The following is a 19,902-nucleotide window of genomic DNA, read 5'->3' as shown; positions in this document are numbered from 1 at the left end:
TCGAAAGTCGGGCAGCGAACCGGGGCTGCCCCATCCGCGGTTCGGTCCCCGCCGCGCCCCGGCCAGGCTTCCCGGCTCGCGCGGGAAGCCCCGCGCGCGGGCCGCCGAAGCTGCAGGAGGCGGTGCCGCCCCGGCCGGCGGCCCGTGACGTCGCGGCCGCCGGCGCCCGGCCCCGCCCCCGCCCGCGCCCGCGCCCCCGCCCGCGCCCCCGCCCGCGCCCCCGCCCGCGCCCCCGCCCGCGCCCCCGCCCGCGCCCCCGCCCGCGCCTCCGCCCGCGCCCCCGCCCGCGCCCCCGCCCGCGCCGCGCTCCGGCCCCGCCCCTCGCCGCGCCCCCGCCCCCTCGCCGCGCCCCCGCCCCCTCGCCGCGCCCCCGCCCCCTCGCCGCACCCCGGCCCCGCCCCCGCCGCGCCCCGCCCGCGCCGCGCTCCGGCCCCGCCCCCGCCGCGCCCCCGTCCGCGCGGCGCTCCGGGGGCGGGGCTGCAGGGGCCGGCCGTGGCCCTGCTGCCCGGCCCGCCCTCCTACCTGAGGGTCGGGGCCACCCCCGCGGCGCGCATGGGGCATGGAGGCGGCGGCCGGCGCGGGCCGCGGGGCGCCCCCGGGGCCCCCGAGAGCCGCCGCCGTCCCGTGTTTCGGCATTTCGGTGGACCAGGACGACATCCTCCCGGGCGCCCTGCGCCTCATCCGGGAGCTGCGGCCGCGCTGGAAGCCCGAACGAGTCCGGACCAAGGTAAGCCGAACAGGCGGGCGGCCGGGGACGCGGCCCCGAGGGGCTGCAGCTGGGCTGCGCGCGCGTCTGGCCGGGCATCCCGCCGGGTGTGGGTCTCAGAGGTGCGCGCGGCTGCTGCACGCGAGGCGTTGCTCCGGCGACGTGCCTGGGTCCTTCTTTCTCTGTCTCGGTCCCTGAGCACAGCCAGGCTCCCCGCTCTCTCGGCCCTGCCTGCACACGCACCCCTCCTCTCGGGGCCCGGGAGCGCCGGAGGGCCACCTGCCCACTGTCAGCGTGCCGCGCGTGCGGGCCCCACCCCCGGACGCTGTGCGCGCGTGTCCCCCGCTGCCCAGAAGCCGGTGCCCACCCGGCTCTGAAAGCCGCGGAGGCAGGAACTTTTAAGGGCGCCCCCCACACTCTCACGTCTCACATCAGTGCCCCTGCTGCAGCCCAGAGTGGAAGCGAAGTCCCCGGGCTCTGAGCTGCTCCTGCTGGTCCCGGGAGCCACCCTGTGGAACTCGAGCTAGCCCACAGCCCCGCGCCCGGTGGAAAGCCTCTCTACTGCCTTGAGCTCTGGCTCAACACCCCCTACCCAGGGCACCTCCCTGCTCCGCTGGGCACAGGCGTAGGGACACAGACGCGGGCAGAGTCTCTCCCTGAGCAGCCCCAGGCTGACTCCCCAGCAGACCTCGGTAGAGGGTCCTCAGCTGCCCCAGCCCCTCCGGGAGCTGCCTGTGGGGGCTGCTGCCTTGAGTGGGCACCTGCGGCTCTTGCTGGAGCGGCAGGGGCGCTGCGCTGGTGGGGCTGCTGGCGGGGAGAGGGGGGTTCAGGGCCTGGGAAGGCTTACAGACCCTTTCGGAGAGGGGGAGGGGTAACCTTTCTACAGCAAAAGGCCGCCTTGCTTTAAAACTGTCAGGCCATCAGGCAGGCCTGAGGTTAGTTCCAGCTCCGGCCTAACATGCTGCTTTCCAGTCCCTCCACTCTCTGCGCCTCAGCTCCCCCACCTTTTCTTGCTTCAGATGTCCCCTGAGGCCCCTTCCAGCCCTCTCACTCTGTACCCCATAAACTCCGTGGTTCACTCCCCGTCGTCACCCTGCTCAGAGAGCCTGCTCTCCCAGCCCAGGACCTTCTGTCTCTCCTGGCCACAAGGAGCTGTGGCCACCTGGCCCTGGGGTGGGTGCCAATCTCAGTACCCTCCTGTAACGCTGCCGCTGGGTGGGGCAAGAGGGATGGCAAGGGGCCCTCGGTCTGGCAGGCAGAGTGATGAGAGGCAAGTAAGGTCAGGCTGCCCCTGTCCTAGGCCACACCCTGCCCCCTCTGTGGCACTCTGGCCCATAGAGGTTTCCTTTAGGGCCTGATGGGACCTGGGGGTAGGGGGTGGGGGGGGGCAGGCTTCTACCCACCAAGTGGTGTGAAAATTCTTCAGCCTCCAAATCCCATTCACCAGAGGCAGACCCAGGAGAAGTGTGTCTGGGCTGAGCCCAAGCTCTTGCTTCTTTCTTGAACTCTCTGGTCTGTCTCAAGCGTTGGGAAAGGGTGGAGGGTTAGGAACAGTGCTGAGCTCTTCACTAAATGAGAGGGCTAAAAGATGCCGGTGCTGTGTGATTACGCTCAGCATTCAAACCAGCAGCGCGTGCTGGAGCTGGGGCAGCACGGGGCGCCTGGCCTGCCCCACGTGCCCCTGCACTGCCCTCTCCTGTGCCAGCGCTTCACTGACGGCATCACCAACAAGCTGGTGGCCTGCTACGTGGAGGAGGACATGCGGGACTGTGTGCTGGTCCGAGTCTACGGGGAGCGGACGGAGCTGCTGGTGGACCGCGAGAGCGAGGTCCGGAACTTCCAGCTGCTGCGGGCTCACGGCTGTGCCCCGAAACTCTACTGCACCTTCCAGAATGGTCTGTGTTATGAGTACATGAGGGGCGTGGCCCTGGGGCCAGAGCACATCCGTGAGCCCCGGCTCTTCAGGTGAGGAGGGCGCCCGGGGTACTGTTCATCTCCAGGATTCCACAGGCCTTAGGCTTTCAAGTCATTGGCCAGCTTCCCTGGTGGAGCGGAGTCCGTGAAAGAGTCTTAGGATCTATGAACTCCTTGAAATTGCATGAAACATGTGTGTGTGCTTATATGCCTTGCTCTGTGGAGAGCAGCTGTCGTTTTGTCTCGATATTTAGTGAGGTCAGCTAAAAGGGTGTGTGAAACCAAAGGGGATCTGCTTCCTGGCCCATGCCTCAGCCCTCTGCCCACCCCACATCTGACCTGGAAACATCTCGCAGCCTTGGAAGTGAAATCTGAGCCAAATCTCCAGAGCGCTCAAGGTTCCCTGCTTACCCCCTCCTGCCAAGAGCCCAGGGCCTCCTGGAGAACGGGCCTTACCCGCGCTGAGCATGGCTGTCCCCGCCCAGAAGGTGCCAGCCCTCTCCCATGCGAGCTCTTTCTGTTCTTCCTGACAGGGTGGGAGCCCAGGCTGGGAGACTGCTGAGGCTTCCTTCCAGAGACTCCTAAGGACCTACACCCCTTAGGGATCACCTCCTATTCAGTGCCTGGATGTGTAGGACCCAGGAACTAGACTTAACCTGTGGATGCCTCTGTTGGGGGTCTGGAAGGGGGAGAACGAAAGAAGAGCCCTCTGATGCTCTCTTCTTACCATGCTGGGCAGGGAGGTCGGGCAGGATTCTCCTTCTTGCCACGCCCACGGGCAGGGCACTCAGACCACAGGGAGGCTTGAGGCAGGCTGAAATTTACCCCAGACACCCCCGACAGCAGCACAGGGGTCTGCCTGAGAGCCGTGGGGTCTGTCCTGTCCCACCTAAGGGGAAGAAGCTTTTCAGCTCTTGAGGGGAAACAGGAAAGCCCACTTGGGGAGTAGACCAAGAAGCATCTTTGCTCCGTCAGCTGAGGTCGCCCAGCTAACGCCGAGTTAGTTAGTGCCCCTGCCTCATCTGCAGCGAAGCCCTAGCAGGCCCTCTGGGGACCTGGAAGAAGGGACTCTGAGAGCCCTGCCTTTCGGGCTGGTTGGCCCCAGGATATTCACGTGCAGTTGTGTGTGGCGGGGGTGGGGGTAAGGATGGAGCGTGCACCCCTGTGAGAGGGTCTTCTCAGGCTGCAGGTGACAGGTCCACATGCACCCAGCTGGAGACGTGAGGTCAGAGTGGGTTGAAGCGGGGCAGACCCCATCCTGACCATCCTCCCATAGTCCCCCCCAGCTCCCCCTCAGCCTTGTGTCAAGAAGCTCACAGAACCTCCCCACCCCTGTTCTCCCACGGATACTGCCCGGCATCCTCCCGTGGAAACAGTTAGCACTGTCAGGAATATTGCAGATGGGTCTAGGTTTGATAAGAACTTTACCCTTAGGGAAGAGTCAGAACTTGGGATAGAGACAGGAAGCAGGTGCTTCCTCGATGATTCCCAGGACGGACCATTGTCCTTCTGGTGAAGGTGGATCTCTGGGGGAAAGGCAGGGGGGACGCGCAGGAGCTACTTCCCCGGGTGTCCCTGAACCTCACCTCCCAACCTCTGGGTGATGCTTCCATGCTCTGCAGCATAAGAATGCTGTGTTGAGGTTACTGTCTTTGCTATTCCAGACAACAACCCTGTTGTTATTCAAGGAAACGCTCTGTTTAGGCTCTTTGCTTAGGAATCTTCCCTGGAGTAGGGGAGCCCGGGGTTCCAGGTCTGTGTCCCCGCCTTGCCCAAGCCCTGGCGGCCCACTCCTGCCCTAGGGCCTCTCGCCCCTGAGAGGACAGGCTTCCTCTCTCACCCACTTGGTTGCTACCACGCCTCCTGCCTCTCCACCCTTTAAAGGTGAGAGCCTTGGGGGCTTCTGGGGCAGCCCCTAGTCTGCCCGGCTCTCCTGGTGGGTGATGGCTGCTCCTTGCCAGGACCTGGCGAGTGGAGGGGTTGTCCCTAGAACAAGTTAGTAACAAGGTTTCAAACAGCCAATGCCCTTGTTGTCTTTCCCAGTGATTATTATTTGAGCAGCAGACAGGGGCGAAGGAAGCTTGAATGTTGGAGGCTCACAGCTGGGTGGGGGTGGGGCTGCAGGAGGGGGAGCTGGCAGGGGGTGGGGGAGCCTGCGGGGGCGCGGACCTCAGACGCTGGGCTCCTTATCAGGGCCTCCCCTCTCTGAGCGCCCCGTCCTCTGTCCACTCCCGCCCTCTCCCAGCAACCTCCCCAGCTCTGCTTTCTCCCCTCCCACCACCCCCTGCTTCCCTCCTGGGACCTTGGATAATGTCCACGGGAGAACTTGGAAATAGAACGCTGGTTTGTTCTGCGTCCTTGGCACCCAGCCGCAGCATCGCCTCCTTGCTGCGGAAGTGGGGCTGCCCAGGGCCAGCCTGCCCCCCTTCCCCGCCTCGGCCAGGCTGATGGGAGATGCGTGTTGCTCCTCCACCTGGCATCACCACCCCCGATTCCTTGGGGCCGGGCCTCTACCTCACTCTGATGCGTGGGTCTGAGTGCAGATGCGCGGGGCGGGGCGGTGGGAGGGGTTCCGCCCCCATGCCCAGGTGACCCCTCTGTCCTCGGGGTTTGCTGTGGTTACTCAACCTTGTGGTGGGGCAAGGTCCTTGACCTGTGGCAACAGCCCACTGCTTTGCCCTTTCGCTTCCTGATGCTGTCCCAGCTCTGTTCAGGAAGGGGAGCTGCGGGGCTGAAGGCCTTACCGCTTTCAGGTCCTGAAGGTCCCGAGGCCTTCCTTCTGCAGGACCGAGAGCTTCTGACTTGTGACAGTCCCACACTGGCCCCACTCTCAGACTGCTCTCCCTTTCCGCTGCAGGCTGATCGCCTTAGAAATGGCCAAGATTCACACCATCCATGCCAACGGCAGCCTGCCTAAGCCCACCCTCTGGCACAAGATACACAGTTACTTCGCCCTCGTGAAGAACGAGATCAACCCCAGGTACGAGGATCTCAGAGAGCCCGAGGCTTCCGCTGTCGCTGCCGCCTTAGCGTGGCCCCCAGCCCAGCCTGCCCGACAGAAGGTTTAGCTTCAGTCCCGATTCTTGGGCCTCTCTCTCCACGCAGAGTGCGGCCAGTGCGTGAAATCTCAGGAACTTGTTCCTGCAGTTTTGTCCTTATGAGCTTATTTCTTCTTCAGTCTTTGGTTATGGCAGGTACTAGGGGTGAGGACATTTCCCCGTTTCGCTTGAAGGACACTGAGCTCAGAGACGAGGCTTTTCCTGGGGTCCCAGGGCTAGTCTGAGGCAGGGCTCTTCTTTCTGTAGGGCCCTTTTCCCCTGAGCTGGCTCCGAGCCCTGAGAAGCGATGGCCTGGCTCTCTTGAGAGAACAGTGTGGGGCTCAGCTCACCAGCTGACAAGCCCTTAGGATGTCAAGATTCCTGCTGCTTGCCCGGATGCCTCTTGCCCCCACACAGCTCCAGGACCCCGGTCCTCCACCTTGTTCAAACTGACAGCTGTTGCTACCTCACTGCTCTTCCCAGGGAGGGCACGCTCTGCCCCTCCTGACATTGCCTTTTCCTGGGTAAGATGCAGTACTCTGGACCTTTCCTGATGCTCTCTGGCCAGCAACCCGAGATCCTTCTAGCCTTCAGATCCCTGATTCCCCAGCCTGCCCTTGACTGCTAAGAAAAGGGTGCAGAAAAGACTGAAGTCATCCCTTCCCCCAGAAAAGGCAATGGCACCCCACTCCAGTACTCTTGCCTGGAAAATCCCATGGATGGAGGAGCCTGGTAGGCTGCAGTCCATGGGGTCATTAGAAGTCGGACATGACTGAGTGACTTCACTTTCACCTTTCCCTTTCATGCATTGGAGAAGGAAATGGCAACCCACTCCAGTGTTCTTGCCTGGAGAATCCCAGGGACGGGGGAGCCTGGTGGGCTGCCGTCTTTGGGGTTGCACAGGGTTGGACAGGACTGAAGCCACTTAGCAGCAGCAGCATCCCTGCCCCCACAAAAGACCATAGTGCGTCTCCGATCTCTCCATGTTCCCCACTGGGGTTGAGCATCACTCTTTTCCAAATGTTCATAGGGGCAGGGTACAGAAGAGGTCTGATGGAAGGGCATCTTGTCCCTTCTAAGATAGGACAGTAAGTAACCATCCCGAGGATGCGTCTGTCACACACACACACTCACGACTTTATCAGGATCCTCCCTCTCACTGCCTTTTAAGCACCACGTGGGAACTGTTTGTCGCGGACGGCCTGTGTTCAGACCTGCCATGTCAGTGTCTCTGGGACAAGGACTGCCTTCCCTCTAGGAGGGGCCTAGGACTTGTTCTAGGACTTGAGCAGCACACAGAGAGCCAGACCCTCTGATCAGCCAGCCTCCCACTTTCACTCGACAGATGGGAAAACTGAGGCCCAGAGGAGAGATGGGCTTGCCCACCTGATCAATGGCGGCTCAAGGACTGGAGCCCAGGCTCGGTGCTCAGGCGCGACTCTTGTTCCTGCAGCTTCTTTTGACTGTACTGTCACTGTGTAATCTTAAGAGGGTGACCTTGTTGAGAGGGGCATGCTCTTTGAAGAAGAGCTGGCCGACTTCCTTATCTCTCATCACACCTTTGACCTTGGACAAATCAAGCTGCTTAAGTTGAGCCTTTTGAGGGGATGGGTCCTGCCATAGTCTATCTAACCTGCCGCAAGCAGGACAGCAATGGACAGTTACTTGGATGAGACAAAGCACTTGCGTTCCCATTGTTGCCTAATAACCCTGACTTCGGGTTCATCTCACAAACACTGATTGGGCTTTAGAACAATAAAAATACTTGAGGGTGAAGTGGCCCTGCCCTCAAGGAGCTTAGAAATCATCCATGTAGATAGGACCCGCCTGTGCAGGGTATGTGAGCAGGAGAGGGTACGCGTGAGAGGGGGCACCGGGGAACGTCTTCTTGGCAGAGGCAGATGGCAAACATGAGAAGGGAGGCCTCTGGCTGGAAGAGAGGCTTGTTTACGGGTGATGAGTGGATGAGGTGGCGGGAGCCAGTCTTAGGAGGGACTGGGGGCAGGTCATGGGAGACGGGACTGCAGAGGGGAGTTGGAGCTAGATTGTGAGGGGCCTTCATGGCGGGTAAAGGAGCCCAGATTAATTTAGCAGGCAGTGGAGAGTCACCGTGAAGGTGTTAGCCACCTTCACCTTGTAAGGAGCTCACTGTAAAGGGCAGACGTGGGTAGGAGTTGGGGGCTTTGAGGCAGGGAGGCCAGTTGGGGGAGTGTTATAATCTGATGGGCAACATCTAAGCCTAGGGTCCCTAAGCTGGAGCACGAGGTTCCCCCTGGGTTCTTGCAACACGTAGATTCCGAGCCTAACCCTGGAGGTCGATTGGGAGGTCTTACATGAGACCCTGGGAATCTGCACGTTGACAGGCTCCCCAGGTGATCTGGGCGGGGGATCAGGGAGCCGCCTTCCGAGGAACATTGCCATGGCAGCTTCCCGGGGAGATGGAGGACGGGGGACGAGGCAGGCCTGGCGGGATGGGCAGGGTGGTCTGGTGCTGGGTGGGGGCCTGGAGGGGCCCAGCGTGGCGGGCACAGGGGCTGATCACTGCTCAGGGGGCATCAGGAGGCGGTGCACACGGGTTGACTGGTACGTACGTGTGAACACTTAGAAAGTCCTTTCTCCAGGGAGACAGTGCCCCGCCCCCGCCAGCGCACCTGGATCTGAGAGCTAGGTGGACATGGCCAGGTTTCCCTGAGGGGACCCCCAGCCCGTCACCCCCTCCCACTGCCTCTGAGGGACAGAGGAGTCGGAGGAGCTGTCTGCTCAGGGTGTGGGAATTTCTGTGACCTGGCAGTAAGGCTCTGCCATCCGCTCAGCCTTGAGAGACATAAGCGCTGAAGGCAGCAAAGCTGGCGATCTTTCCAGAGCTCAGCGGAGGGAAGCAGGGCAGCCCACAGAGGTGGAAGGTCTGGGTTGCTCCCACAGTTATAATGAGCAGCATGGCCTTGGGGTGGCTAGTGGAAGGGTCAGACAGGGGTCAGGGCCTGGGTGGCAGACATCGTGGATGGCAGAGACAGGTTTCTCAGGCTAAGACCTGGGCAAACCTGATTCTTATCTTTGGATGGTCAGTTCAAGGCGGGAGGCGGGAAGGAATCTGGAAAGAAAAGGGAGCCTCTAAGAAAAGGCAAGATTGAAATGCACCTTGCACAGACCTGTCGACACAGAGACGTTCCTGTGAGAGTGAGGGGCGGCCCCCCAACCCGGCCCCTAACAGACCCGCAGACTCCAGTGGGCGGTGCAGAGCCTGAGGGCCGCTGACACCTCACCAGGGCAGAGGCTCGGCTTGGGTTTGGATTCTTGGACATGCCAAGGACTGCTGTCCTTACGTGAGGGAGTAGAGTGTCCAGGTGTGTAAGACTCTGGAGGTGGGAGGAAGCCTCTGCCTTGAACCTCCGTTTCCCCCTGGAGCTAGACTGGAGGCCTCAGATGCTCTTTCGCTCTGACCCTCTCAAAGCCTTGGGGGGAGCCTCCTGCTCGCCCTGTTACAGGGCCGTGTGAAGGTGCCTCAGCCGCTGAATACTCTACCCTGCATTCTGGCTTCTGGGCTGGGTGAGGGCCAGTGGGGCATCCTGTGGCAGAATCAACGAGGACATGTCTCATTCTCAGCCTCCTGCACGTATCCCCGCTGCCCTGGACAAGAAAGCAAATAGGAGTCACATGAGTGGAGATAAAGCCCCAGAGCCAGCAGTGGGTGGAGGGGAGGAGGCTAGGTGTGGAAAGGCTCCACTAACTATTTGGTTTTGCAGTGTACACAGACCTGTGTGCTTCGCAGGACCAAAGTTCAGGGCATTGGTGCAGAGAACACCCACATCAGCTTCCCCACGGCCTCTGAGAGCATCGTTGACTGACCTGCTCATTCATTCATCGACATGTGCCTTTAGCGGAAGTACTTCCCGTGGGCCGCAGGGTTGGGTGGGCTGAGGGACAGGTGGGTCGTGCATCCACAGATACGCATCTTCACTCCTGCTCTGGACTTGCCCTCACACACGCAGGGGGCCGGGGCAGGGTCACACACCCCCAGTTCAAGCGGGAGGAGGTGAGTTACTGAGGCACAAGAGAAGTGTTTTTCTATTGAAAGGCATTAGTATTCCCTTGGCCTTGTAGACGTGGGACTAAGAAGCATTTTTTTTTTTGGCTTTCTTGTTTGGACCCGAGTGGTCTCTCTGTTCAGTGGGAAGCTGGTCAGAATGGTCTCGGGTCCTTTCCGACCATGTCAGCAGCTGCCAGGGCAGGAGGGAGACTCACCCGGACGCCCCTCTGCCTGCTCAAGAGGGCCCCGGGGCTCCAGCCACCTCCAGGGCTCCATCCCTCGCCCACGGGAGGAGTTCCGGGCTCTTCTTTGAGAGAGCTGCATCTCCCCCTCGGCACTGTTCTGAGGAGGTCTGTGTGCACCCCTCCCCTGCCGCCCTTCTCCCTTCTGGGATAACTGGGTTTGGACGTTCATTTCTCTCCTCCCTGACACCTCCTGAGCCTCTGCCCTATCTTCTGCTGCCTTTCATGAAGAAGCAGGACGCTGTTCAGTCAGGGACTTGCATGCTTCGCCAAGTGCTTCCGTGCCCATGTGTTAAACAGCTTCACGGAGTAACCACAGGAAGTCAGAAGGACAGGAAAGCGTTGGTGCCCTTTTACACGCGACTAAAGTGGGGGCTTGTGCAGGGTCCCTGTGCAGTGAGAGGCGGGGCCAGGCCCGGGGCACCTGAGGCTGGGCCCGCGCGCTCTCCGCCCCTCACCGGCTGCCTTTCTTGCCGCTGCGCAGCCTGTCCGCGGACGTCCCTGAGGTTGGCGTGCTGGAACGGGAGCTGGCCTGGCTGAAGGAGCACCTGCCTCAGCTGGACTCCCCGGTGGTGTTTTGTCACAACGACCTGCTCTGCAAAAACATCATCTATGACAGCAGCAAAGGTACCGCGTCCCAGCCCAGGGGCGGCAGGGCTGCGGCGGCCCCATCGGCAGCTTGGGGTGTCGCTCCCCAGGCGGGTGCTGGGCTCAGCAGCTTGGGGTGTCGCTCCTCAGGCGGGTGCTGGGCAAGCAAGGGGAGACCGTCTGCTGTAGGTCTCAAGTTGATCTGTAGGAGAGAAGTGAGAAAGAAACAAATTCCGGGTTAGAAAACTTTACCACGAAAGAACTCAAAATTACGGCTTGTGGAGCTGTTCTCCCCGACAGTGAGGATGATCCTGGCTGCCCTGAGCCTTCATGGAGAGCGACCTCCCTGAGTTCCTGACAACAGCTTCACCCCCACAGGGGCCTTAGCCTTATTTTCTGGTCCTCGGCTGAGGGCCCAGCTGGGTGAGAGGGGGAGCTGGAGCTGGGCAAATGGACAGACGGAAGGAAGCAGCTCAGAAGATGGCCACTGAGACGCTGAGTTAGGCTGGGTTGCTGCAGAGCCCGTGAGCATCGGCGGGGGCACTCCTGAGTCCGTAAGAGCCTGACTAAGCCCTGTGTCCAGCTCTGGAGCCAACCCTCCCTGCCTCTCCTCTGCCTCACAGGTCATGTACGGTTCATCGACTATGAATATGCTGGCTACAACTACCAAGCTTTTGACATTGGCAACCATTTCAATGAGTTTGCAGGTGAGAAGGGCGTTACTTTCCAGCCTATGCCCAAGACACCCTCCTTGAGATGGGGGGCCAGGCCCAGGGGATCTGGGGGAGAGGGCTCGGTTTATGGGGAAGGGAGGCTGGACACGCCTGTCCTCAAGATACCACAGCTCAGCGGAGGGGCAGGCACAGCCTGCTTGAGGAGGCCCCAGGTCTCAAGGTGGGGTGGGAGTGGGTGGGTCCGTATACACAGAGCGAGCCCCTGCTAGCCCGTGTGGCACTTTGGTACACATTCGGAAAACATGCTCTCTGTGGGATCCCTGAGGACACGCAACTTGACAGGTGAGATAGAAAGAGATGCCTTCCTTTGGGCAGACACAGCCCACCCGCTGCTGCAGTGTAGATTGATGTCACTGCCATCACCCCCGCCTGGGCTGCTTTTGGCCCAGTGCAGCCCGTGTAAATGGGGGCCCTGCAGGCAGAGAAAGGGCAGAACAAGCAGCAAGTAGCTATTGGCCCCATGGCCTGATGAGATTAATTGTGGTGGAACTAGTTCAAAGTGTACCCTGCATCTTGACTCCCCCAGTTCGCTTTTTGGCTTTGTTGCTGACTAGCTGTATGACCCTTGGGGCAAGTTCCTTACGTTCTCTCTGCCTCTGTAAGATGGAGAAGATAGCGCCTACTTCATAGCTTTGATACACACACACCAGCATGGCACACACTAAGCCCCAAGCCTGCTGGCGTCAGTCCGGGGAGCGCTCAAGGGAGGCTGGAGCACCTTGGAAGAGGTTGGATGAGGGGTATGTCCTGGTGTAGGCTGTCCTTCCATGAAGGCAGGCGTGTACAATGGAATCATTTGTGTAGGGGAAGCAGGGCAGGTTTTTCCAGCTTGAGGGCTTAATAAACAATCTGATGGGGCTAAAGAGGCAACTGGTGGTTGAAGGTGGGCACTGGGGTGGGAGAGACATCCCCAGGTTGGCAGTGTGGGGTGCTGGGGTAGTGTGACCAGTCCCCGTGGCTTCGGAGAGGAAAGGCACCCGCCCCAGCCTCGGGCACGCCCCAGCCAACCGGGCCAGTTCTTCCCCTTCTGGAATCCCTGGTGACGAGGGCTGTCAAGCTCTGTACCTGAGGGTGTGACTCCCCGGGGTGCCACCAGTGGCACCCAGAAACCCACAGGGTGGTGGGGCCTCAGCTGGGCAGAGCAGCTGAGCTGTGGGGTGTGGCCTGAAGCAGAGGCTGGCACCGCTGAGTACTGGGCCTGTGATTGCTCGGTTGCCAGACCCACCAGCCTTTCCAAAGTGGGTAACTGTCAAGCATCTTGAGTCCTTCTCACCCACCACACAGAGCAGAGTCCAGCTGGGCGTTCTCCAAGGGGCCAAGATCGTATTCTGCTTCCAAGTTGAGAATGAAGGCCAGGAACCTGGGATGGGGGGATGGGGAGGGCAGTGGAGGAGAGGCAGCTCCTGGGCTCTCGGGAGCAGGGAGACCCTCTAGGAAGGGGAGCTAAGAGCCAGACTCTAACTGGCTTTGTGACCTTGAACAACTGTCTTCTCTGTGGGCCTTCGAGTGTAGCTCTGTGCCAGCAGCTTCTTTTCCAGCCGTACTTTTGTGGGCCCAGAAGACTGTGTGTTTCTCCAGGAACACAGGGAAGCTGGGAAAGATAGGGAGAAAAGAGAGGGAGGAGACAAGGGAAAGTAGCCCAGTCCTGGTCCCGTCTTTGACAAACCGCTTCTTCCTATGCCGGCTCTGCAGCCAGCCTCTCTGCCACCGTGCCTGGGATGCGGCTGGTGTTTATTGGGCTGGCAGCTTGAGGACTCAAGAAAAGGCAGGGCTGGAAGGCATTGAGGCCGCTTAGCTGAGCGCTTCAAGCATGGCTGTGTGTCCAGATCATCTGGAGAGCTGGGCAGTGTGGGGTGCCTGGCAGTCTATCTTTGCCAAGCACTCCAGGTGGTGTTTTTAGGTAACCAGTTCAACATTGGTTACCTAAAAAGGAGGCAGTGTTTCAGATACGGATACATTGCATCCAGTTCCTTTGCTTTATAAATGAGATTCAGGCCGCTGAAAAGAAAGGGCTTGTTCACAGTTAACTAGAGGCTAGACTAGCGTCAGATGTAAGACAGCTGGACTCCTGATCCGGGGCCTTGACCCAGCGCCTCCTGTGTGCTGTGGTTTTGTGTAGGGTTCAGGGGTGCAGTGGTGCTGTCTTAGGGGGACCCCCATCACTTGCAGGACAGTGCCTTGCCTCTCAACAAATCTGCCTCCGTCTGTCCTTTCCTCCGGCTCAGCTGAAAGCAGTGCCCTCAGCTGGGTTGGGGGTCGGCTCTCCATACATTAGAGTTTTTTGGTGGTCAAAGAAGCTGGTTTCTTTGGCACAGCCCCCCAGGGCAAAGGAGATGGAGGTTTTGAGGGCATCGGGGAACACCTGCTGAGCCGGAGGAGACCCCCAGGTGGGCCCGTCTCCCAGCAGCTTCTGAGCGGCCACGTCCCCTTCAGGTGTGAACGAGGTCGATTACTCTCGGTACCCGGCGCGGGAGACCCAGCTGCAGTGGCTTCGCTACTACCTGCAGGCCCAGAAAGGGGCGGCTGTGGCCCCCAGAGAGGTGGAGAGGCTCTACGTGCAAGTCAACAAGTTTGCTCTGGTGAGTGCTGGGGGCTGGAAGGGGGCAGGGAGGGAGGAGCCGGGAGGAGGACTCACGCCCAGCTCCTGTGCCCTCACAGCCCTGTGGTCGAGGAAGCAGGGCCCAGGGTCAGGGCTGAGGTCCAGGGCATCCCAGCCTTGAGGCGGAGTCTGGGAAGAGCCATCTTGGGCTTCTTAATACTGAGATGCCCTGCTCTCTGCTTTCCTCCCATTCCGTCCGGTCCAGGTTCCCTCTCCTTCCTGGAGAACTATTTCCAAGGAAGATCCCCACTTCCTGTTTTAGCAGTCCTCTCATCTGGACAAGTTCTTCCTAGGGTCTGACCTTAGCCTTTCATGCTACAGTTAGATGCATGCCTTGTTTTCGCTTGTTTTTTAGCCTTTGGAAAAGGTAGAGAATGTCAGTTCTAAAGAGTCCTCCTTGTTGACTGTCCCCGCTGACGCACTCAGGACTCTGTCAGCCTTTCCCATCAGGCTCTTTCTTCTGAAATACTGTGCTGTCGGTTCTGTTTTGAGCCCTGCTTACCCAAGGTACATGCTTCCTCAGGTCTCCACTGATATGTGCCGAGGGGATTGCTAGCTAGTCTTTCTTATGTTAGTCACGCATAAGCAAGAAGGCCAATCAGCTGACCTGAACGTCACAATGCATTATAGAGCTTAAGTAAAAGTTTAATCTCATGTAATTTTGAATTGCCTATTCTATTTTCCTTATTGGTATAAAAGTGATTCTTGTCAGGTTCTTCCTCCTCTTTAAAAATATTTATTTTATTGAAGCAGAGTTGATTTACAACGTTATGTTAATTTCTGCTGTACAACCAAGTGATTCTTTTTAAGGTTCTTCGCCCATGCCTTCCTTTGGCTAAATTTTTAGTAACCATTCCTACTTGCTAATGGATCTAAGTCAGGACACGGGAGGCACTGCAGAGCCGACCGCAGAGTGGGCGGGACTCGGGGCAGAGAGGGAGATCCGTGGGAGCGAGCCCTGGCCTGGGTCACTGGGCAGCAGGGACCCCAGTGCTCTGGCGCCTGGGGTGGCCTGGGTGGCCGATGGACGCCTGGTCGGTGGGCTGGCTCCTGTCTGTGTTTATTTCCTGAGCCCACTCACCTCATGATAGGAGAGAGGGCAGTGTAGAGGCCTTCCCGTGACTCGATCTCTGATGCCCTTGTGGCCAGGGCACTGTGGATGGGGTGCCAGCCCCCCACTAGTGAGCAGGCCTGAGCTCTGCCTTTGGGATTTCTCTTCCTAGGTGTTTTCCTGGGTAGGGGGGAGGCCAGAGCTGGTGTTCAGGTTCAGCTTAAGCTGGGGAACAAGCTGAAGGTCTGCTTAAGCCTGAGGGCAGGGAGAATCTACCCTGCTTGCCTTCTGCTAGTGTGAGTGGAGGCCCAAGTGCCATGCAGTGACCCCAGACTCCCCCCACCCATGCGTTTCTGCCAGCGTCCTGGCTCTCTGTGTCTTCCCCGGCGGCCATGTCCTTCCAGCTGTCAGGGTCCATGACAGGTTTGGGGGGCTCACCACACTGATCTTCTCTGACCTGTTTTCAGGCGTCTCACTTCCTCTGGGCACTCTGGGCCCTCATCCAGAGCCAGTTCTCCACCATCGACTTTGATTTCCTCAGGTGAGTGCAGGGAGCAAGCTGGGAGTCGTTGGGGGAGGGGGCTGGGGGGAAGGAAGAGCCTTGAGCCCAGGGTGTGGGGGTGAAGGACACCCCGAATAGACCGCCCAGGATGCATGCTTCTGCTCCATTCACCGACCCCGTTCCCGGCAGCCCCTGCGAGGAGGGCAGCTGCTGCCCGGATGCCTGCAGAGCGCGCGCGCCCAGGACCCCTCTCTAAGGGGTCAGAAGCCGCTCACCCCGCCTCCTGCCGAGCTGCTTCCTCCTCCTGTTACAGCCTGCTGTCTGCTCCACTGGTTGGCTCTTCCCCACACGGCCTGGTGCTGGCAGGAATTGCTGGAAACTAGTCTAAAGATCATGAGTACAACCCTCACTTGATAGCAGAAGGGACAGAGGTCCAGAGGGTGGATGGCTGGCGAGGCTGCTCAGTGGCTGGTGCTCTGTGCATGGGGCCAGACCCAAGTGCTCCTTTAAGGGCCCCTAGTGACCCATCAGGGGCTGTACCGAGAGTGTAGTGAGTACTGACCACTCAGGGGGCCCTGCCGTGTGAGACGTGGCCCCGAAGGACCAGGAATCATTTTGCCTTCCATCTGGTCCAGTCTCTGTCATTATCCTCCCTACCCACCCTCAGCTGAAAAGGAATCACAGTGCTGGCTTCAAAGTGTTCACAAAAATTAGAAAAATGCAAGGCGAACCCCCAGTCACCCCCACCTCACACCCACAGAAAATAACACGTGTTGGTGAGGATGTGGAGGCATGGGAACCCTGGGCTCTGCTGTTGGGAATGTGAAATGGTGTAACTTCTGTGGGGAAGAATACGGTCCTTCCTCCAAGAGTGAACATGGAATTGCTGTCTGATCCAGCAGTCTTACTGCTGGGTCTGTATACTCAAAAGAAGTGAAAGCAGGGTCTCAAACAGATATTTGCAGAACCGTGTTCATAGTAGCATTATTCACAATAGCAAAGAGGTGAAAGCAACCCCAAGGGTCCATTGATGGGTGAATGGATAAGCAAAATGTGGTCTATACACACAGGGAATGTTATTCAGCCTCTGAAGAGGAAGGAAATTACGTCACATAATACCACACAGATGAACCTTAGGAACATTGTGCCAAGTGAAACAAGCCAGTCACAAGAAGACGAGTGATGTGCGATCGCACTTAGACGGGCCAACTAAAGTAGGCACGTCCATAGGGACGGAAGTAGAGCGGTGGGTGCTGGAGGCTGGCGCTTGCCGTGTCGGGGAGAGTCCAGGTTTACAGGATGGAAAGTCCTGGAGCTCTGTTGCTCGACAAGGTGGACACACTGACCACACTGAACCATAAAGAATCAAGAAACAAACATGTTTGGGGAGAAGTTGCTCCAGTCTGATCTAAGGAAAAAAAACAATTATAGTTGAAGTCAAAGCAAAATGAACAAAAAACCCCAGTGTGGGCTGGGGTCCGTTTGTCCAGACCTAGGTGGGCTGAGCTGGTGAGGAGTTGTCCTCAGGGTGTGAGTGCCCCCAACAGGGCTCACCTGGCTTCCCTTCTCACCCCCAGTTCCCTTTCTTGTGTTCTGCCAGGTATGCAGTGATCCGATTCAACCAGTATTTCAAGGTGAAGCCTCAAGTGTCGGCCCTGGAGATGCCAAAGTGACCACCCTTCCCAGTCCTCCCCGTCTGCCTGGCCAGACCTGCTCTCCAGGGCCCGGCTCTGCTCTGGGGTCTGCACCTTGGACAGGGTGGGCAAGGGGCCAGGAGTGTCCCTGAAGAGCACTCTGCCCCTGTCCCCAGCCCTGAGAGATGATGGTGACCGTTTTTGTTTGGAGGGGCTGATAGAACCCAGCTCTGAGGGTCCTCTCCACCTTGCCAGACTTGGTGACGGGGAGTGCCTGAAGCCAGGCAGGGCTGGGACTGCAGCCACCCTGGGAGGCCCAGCCTCCCCACCCTGTCCATCCTGAGTCTGGGCTCAGACCTCAACTACTCTGGGAAGCCCAACCTTCCCATCCCAGCCATCCTGGAGTCTGGGCTGCCCTGGGAAGCCCAGCTTTCCCATCCCGGCCATCCTGAGTCTGGATTGGGACTCTACCACCCTGGGAAGACCAGCCTTCCCATCCCAGGCCATCCTGAGTCTGGGCTGGGACTCAACCACCCTGGGAAGCCCAGCCTTCCCATCCCAGCCATCCTGGAGTCAGGGCTGCCCTGGGAAGCCCAGCCTTCCCGTCCCAGCCATCCTGGAGTCAGGGCTGCCCTGGGAAGCCCAGCCTTCCCGTCCCAGGCCATCCTGGAATCTGGTCTGGGACCTTCCTGGCCTGGGGAAGGGGGAAGGTGGGAGGGCTCCTTTCTACCTCCAGGGCCCTGAGCCTCCAGCCTGTCTACCCCTGCGTGCCCCAGGTGGGAGGTGCTGGGTCCAGACGAGTATCCTGCCAACTCTGACCAATGGATGTCTAGATGCTGGGGGAGGCGTCTAGAGTCAGGTTTGATGGCTCCCCGAGGAGCTGCCTCCTCTCAGATCCCTCCCTTTCTCCAAAGCAGATCCAGCCAGATAAGCCCTTCCCATCCTGAGGACACGTGCTTTCCCCCAGTGCCCCTTGCCCCGGGCCTGTGCTCGGTCGTCGGGAGGAGAGGGAGGGGATGGGCCCGAAGGCTGGCTAGGCTTCACACTGCCTCAGCTGGAGGGCAGCAGCCCAGAGCGGCGGCTGCACGTCAGCCACCATCCTGTCCCCTCCCTCCTTGCCCTCCAGACCCTCACTTCCCAGGAACAGTCTTCTATCCTGAGGTTGGCCCACGGTCTTCCCCCTGGGGAATGCCTAGTGGGAGTCAGAGGGCAGGGGCCACGGACAGCCAGGGCTCGCCCAGCGTGCAGGGGCTCGGGTGGGATCGGCTGTGAAGGTGCTGTGGGAACTGCTTCCCCAGGTCCCAGTGGCCGCCACCTCCTTCCTCACTGCCTTTTGGGTCCTCCTGGCTCTGGCTGATAAAATGGTTCATTTGTAAATGATCATCATTTTCTGCATTAAAATGGTCACGTACAGAGCCACTAGTGAGGACTTGCCCTGGATCCTGTGATGCGCTCTGCAGTGGCGTGGAGGGGGTGCGGCCCCTCCTCTCTGGGGTCCTGTGCGCTGCACAGCTGGCACCACGTGGCTGGGGTCCCGGCTTGGGCAGAATTGGTGGTCTCACAGCTCCGCCGCTTTTGAAGTGGACCCTGAGAGGGCGGAGCCTAGAGGGAACTAGGCTGTGGATGCCTGCCCAGGTGATGGGCCAGGAAGACCCCATACGCAAGTGCTCAGGACTTCCTTGGTGCCCGCTTGGTGCTAGCTGTTAGAGTTGAGCGGGGAGTTGCTGAGAGCACGCCAGGGTGATTTCTGGACCCACACTGTCGCCTCAGTAGGCCAGAGGGAGAGAGAACAGAAGCTCAGAGCTGGGAGGGCACCTCCCAGCAGCCCAGGCTGCACTCTGAGGGCCGGCCTTGGGGCCCCTAGTAGCTCCCGATCCCCTTAGGAGTAGCACCTACAGCAGCAGTGGCTGCCTGCCAGGGGGACTCTGTTTGGCTTGTGCTTGCAGAAGTACCCGTGAGCTGTGGCAACCTCCGGAGTCAAGCTGGCACTGGAAGCTGGGGCCTTGTTCAAGGTCCTGGTGACCCAGCGTGGCCAGACCCCTGGCGGGCAGCAGTATCACGCCTAGGAGGGATGTTAGTGGAGGACGTGGGTGAAGGCCCTACCCAGCGTAGGACGAGTGCCAGGGCTGGGCACCTCGGACCCCTGGGGATCATCTCTGGGGCCAGCGATGGGCACTGCCTTCCTGGGGACTGTGTGGCAGTGCCCACCCTCCCTGTTCCCCTCAGATCACCTGCCTCTGGAGCTGAGGGAGCACTATGAAGGCAGCTTTGTTCCCAGACTCCTGGGGCCTTGATATCCGCTTCCCAGGTGGCTCAGTGGTAAAGAATCCACCTGCCAGTGCAGGAGATGCAGCGAATGTGGGTTTGATCCCTGGGCGGGGAAGATCCTCAGCAGGAAATGGCAACCCACTCCAGTGTTCTTGCCTGAGAAGTCCCTTGGACAGAGGAGCCTGCAGTCCACGGGGTCACAAAGAGTTGGGCACGACTGAGTGCCTGAGCAGAGCGCACGCTGATGCACTGAAATGGTGTGGTTCAGTGGCGAGCAGGCAGTGGCTGGCGCAGAGCCCCCAGTATCCTGTACCCCCCTGGCTTGGCCACCCCCTGCAGCAGAGGAGTTCATCTGAGTCTCTATTCCACGACAGCCTTGAGAAATGATTCTCATCCCTCTGGTTCCCTAGGGGGTGGGTTGGCTGATGAGAGGTTTGGGCACACCACTCCCAAACAAAACCTGGAGTCTCACTGTGTCTCCTTGCGCTGCCCCTGGCACTGCCCAGCACCCCTGCCCAGACTCTGGGGTGGCCTGGGATGCTCCCTCAGGCCCCTTCCTGGCACTGAGCGGGTGTTCCAGGCAAAGTACTCCCGGGCAC

General features: G+C 59.7%; 1 protein-coding gene across 1 annotated transcript; it reads left to right on the top strand.

Annotated features, from left to right (window-relative positions):
- Nucleotides 1–608: 608 nt before the first annotated feature.
- ETNK2 (ethanolamine kinase 2) lies at nt 609–18,426 on the top strand. Its single transcript, XM_068985888.1, has 8 exons — nt 609–727; nt 2,412–2,671; nt 5,478–5,600; nt 10,412–10,554; nt 11,139–11,222; nt 13,683–13,828; nt 15,367–15,440; nt 17,002–18,426. Exons 2-8 carry the CDS (start codon nt 2,466–2,468, stop codon nt 17,072–17,074), a joined length of 849 nt encoding a protein of 282 aa, XP_068841989.1. The 5' UTR covers nt 609–727; nt 2,412–2,465; the 3' UTR covers nt 17,075–18,426.
- Nucleotides 18,427–19,902: the final 1,476 nt, after the last annotated feature.

The sequence above is a fragment of the Capricornis sumatraensis genome, chromosome 14, assembly GCF_032405125.1.
Source record: "Capricornis sumatraensis isolate serow.1 chromosome 14, serow.2, whole genome shotgun sequence".
NCBI lineage: Eukaryota > Metazoa > Chordata > Mammalia > Artiodactyla > Bovidae > Capricornis > Capricornis sumatraensis.
Note: the sequence above shows the minus strand (reverse complement) of the source record. Positions and strands in the feature narration are given on the sequence as shown.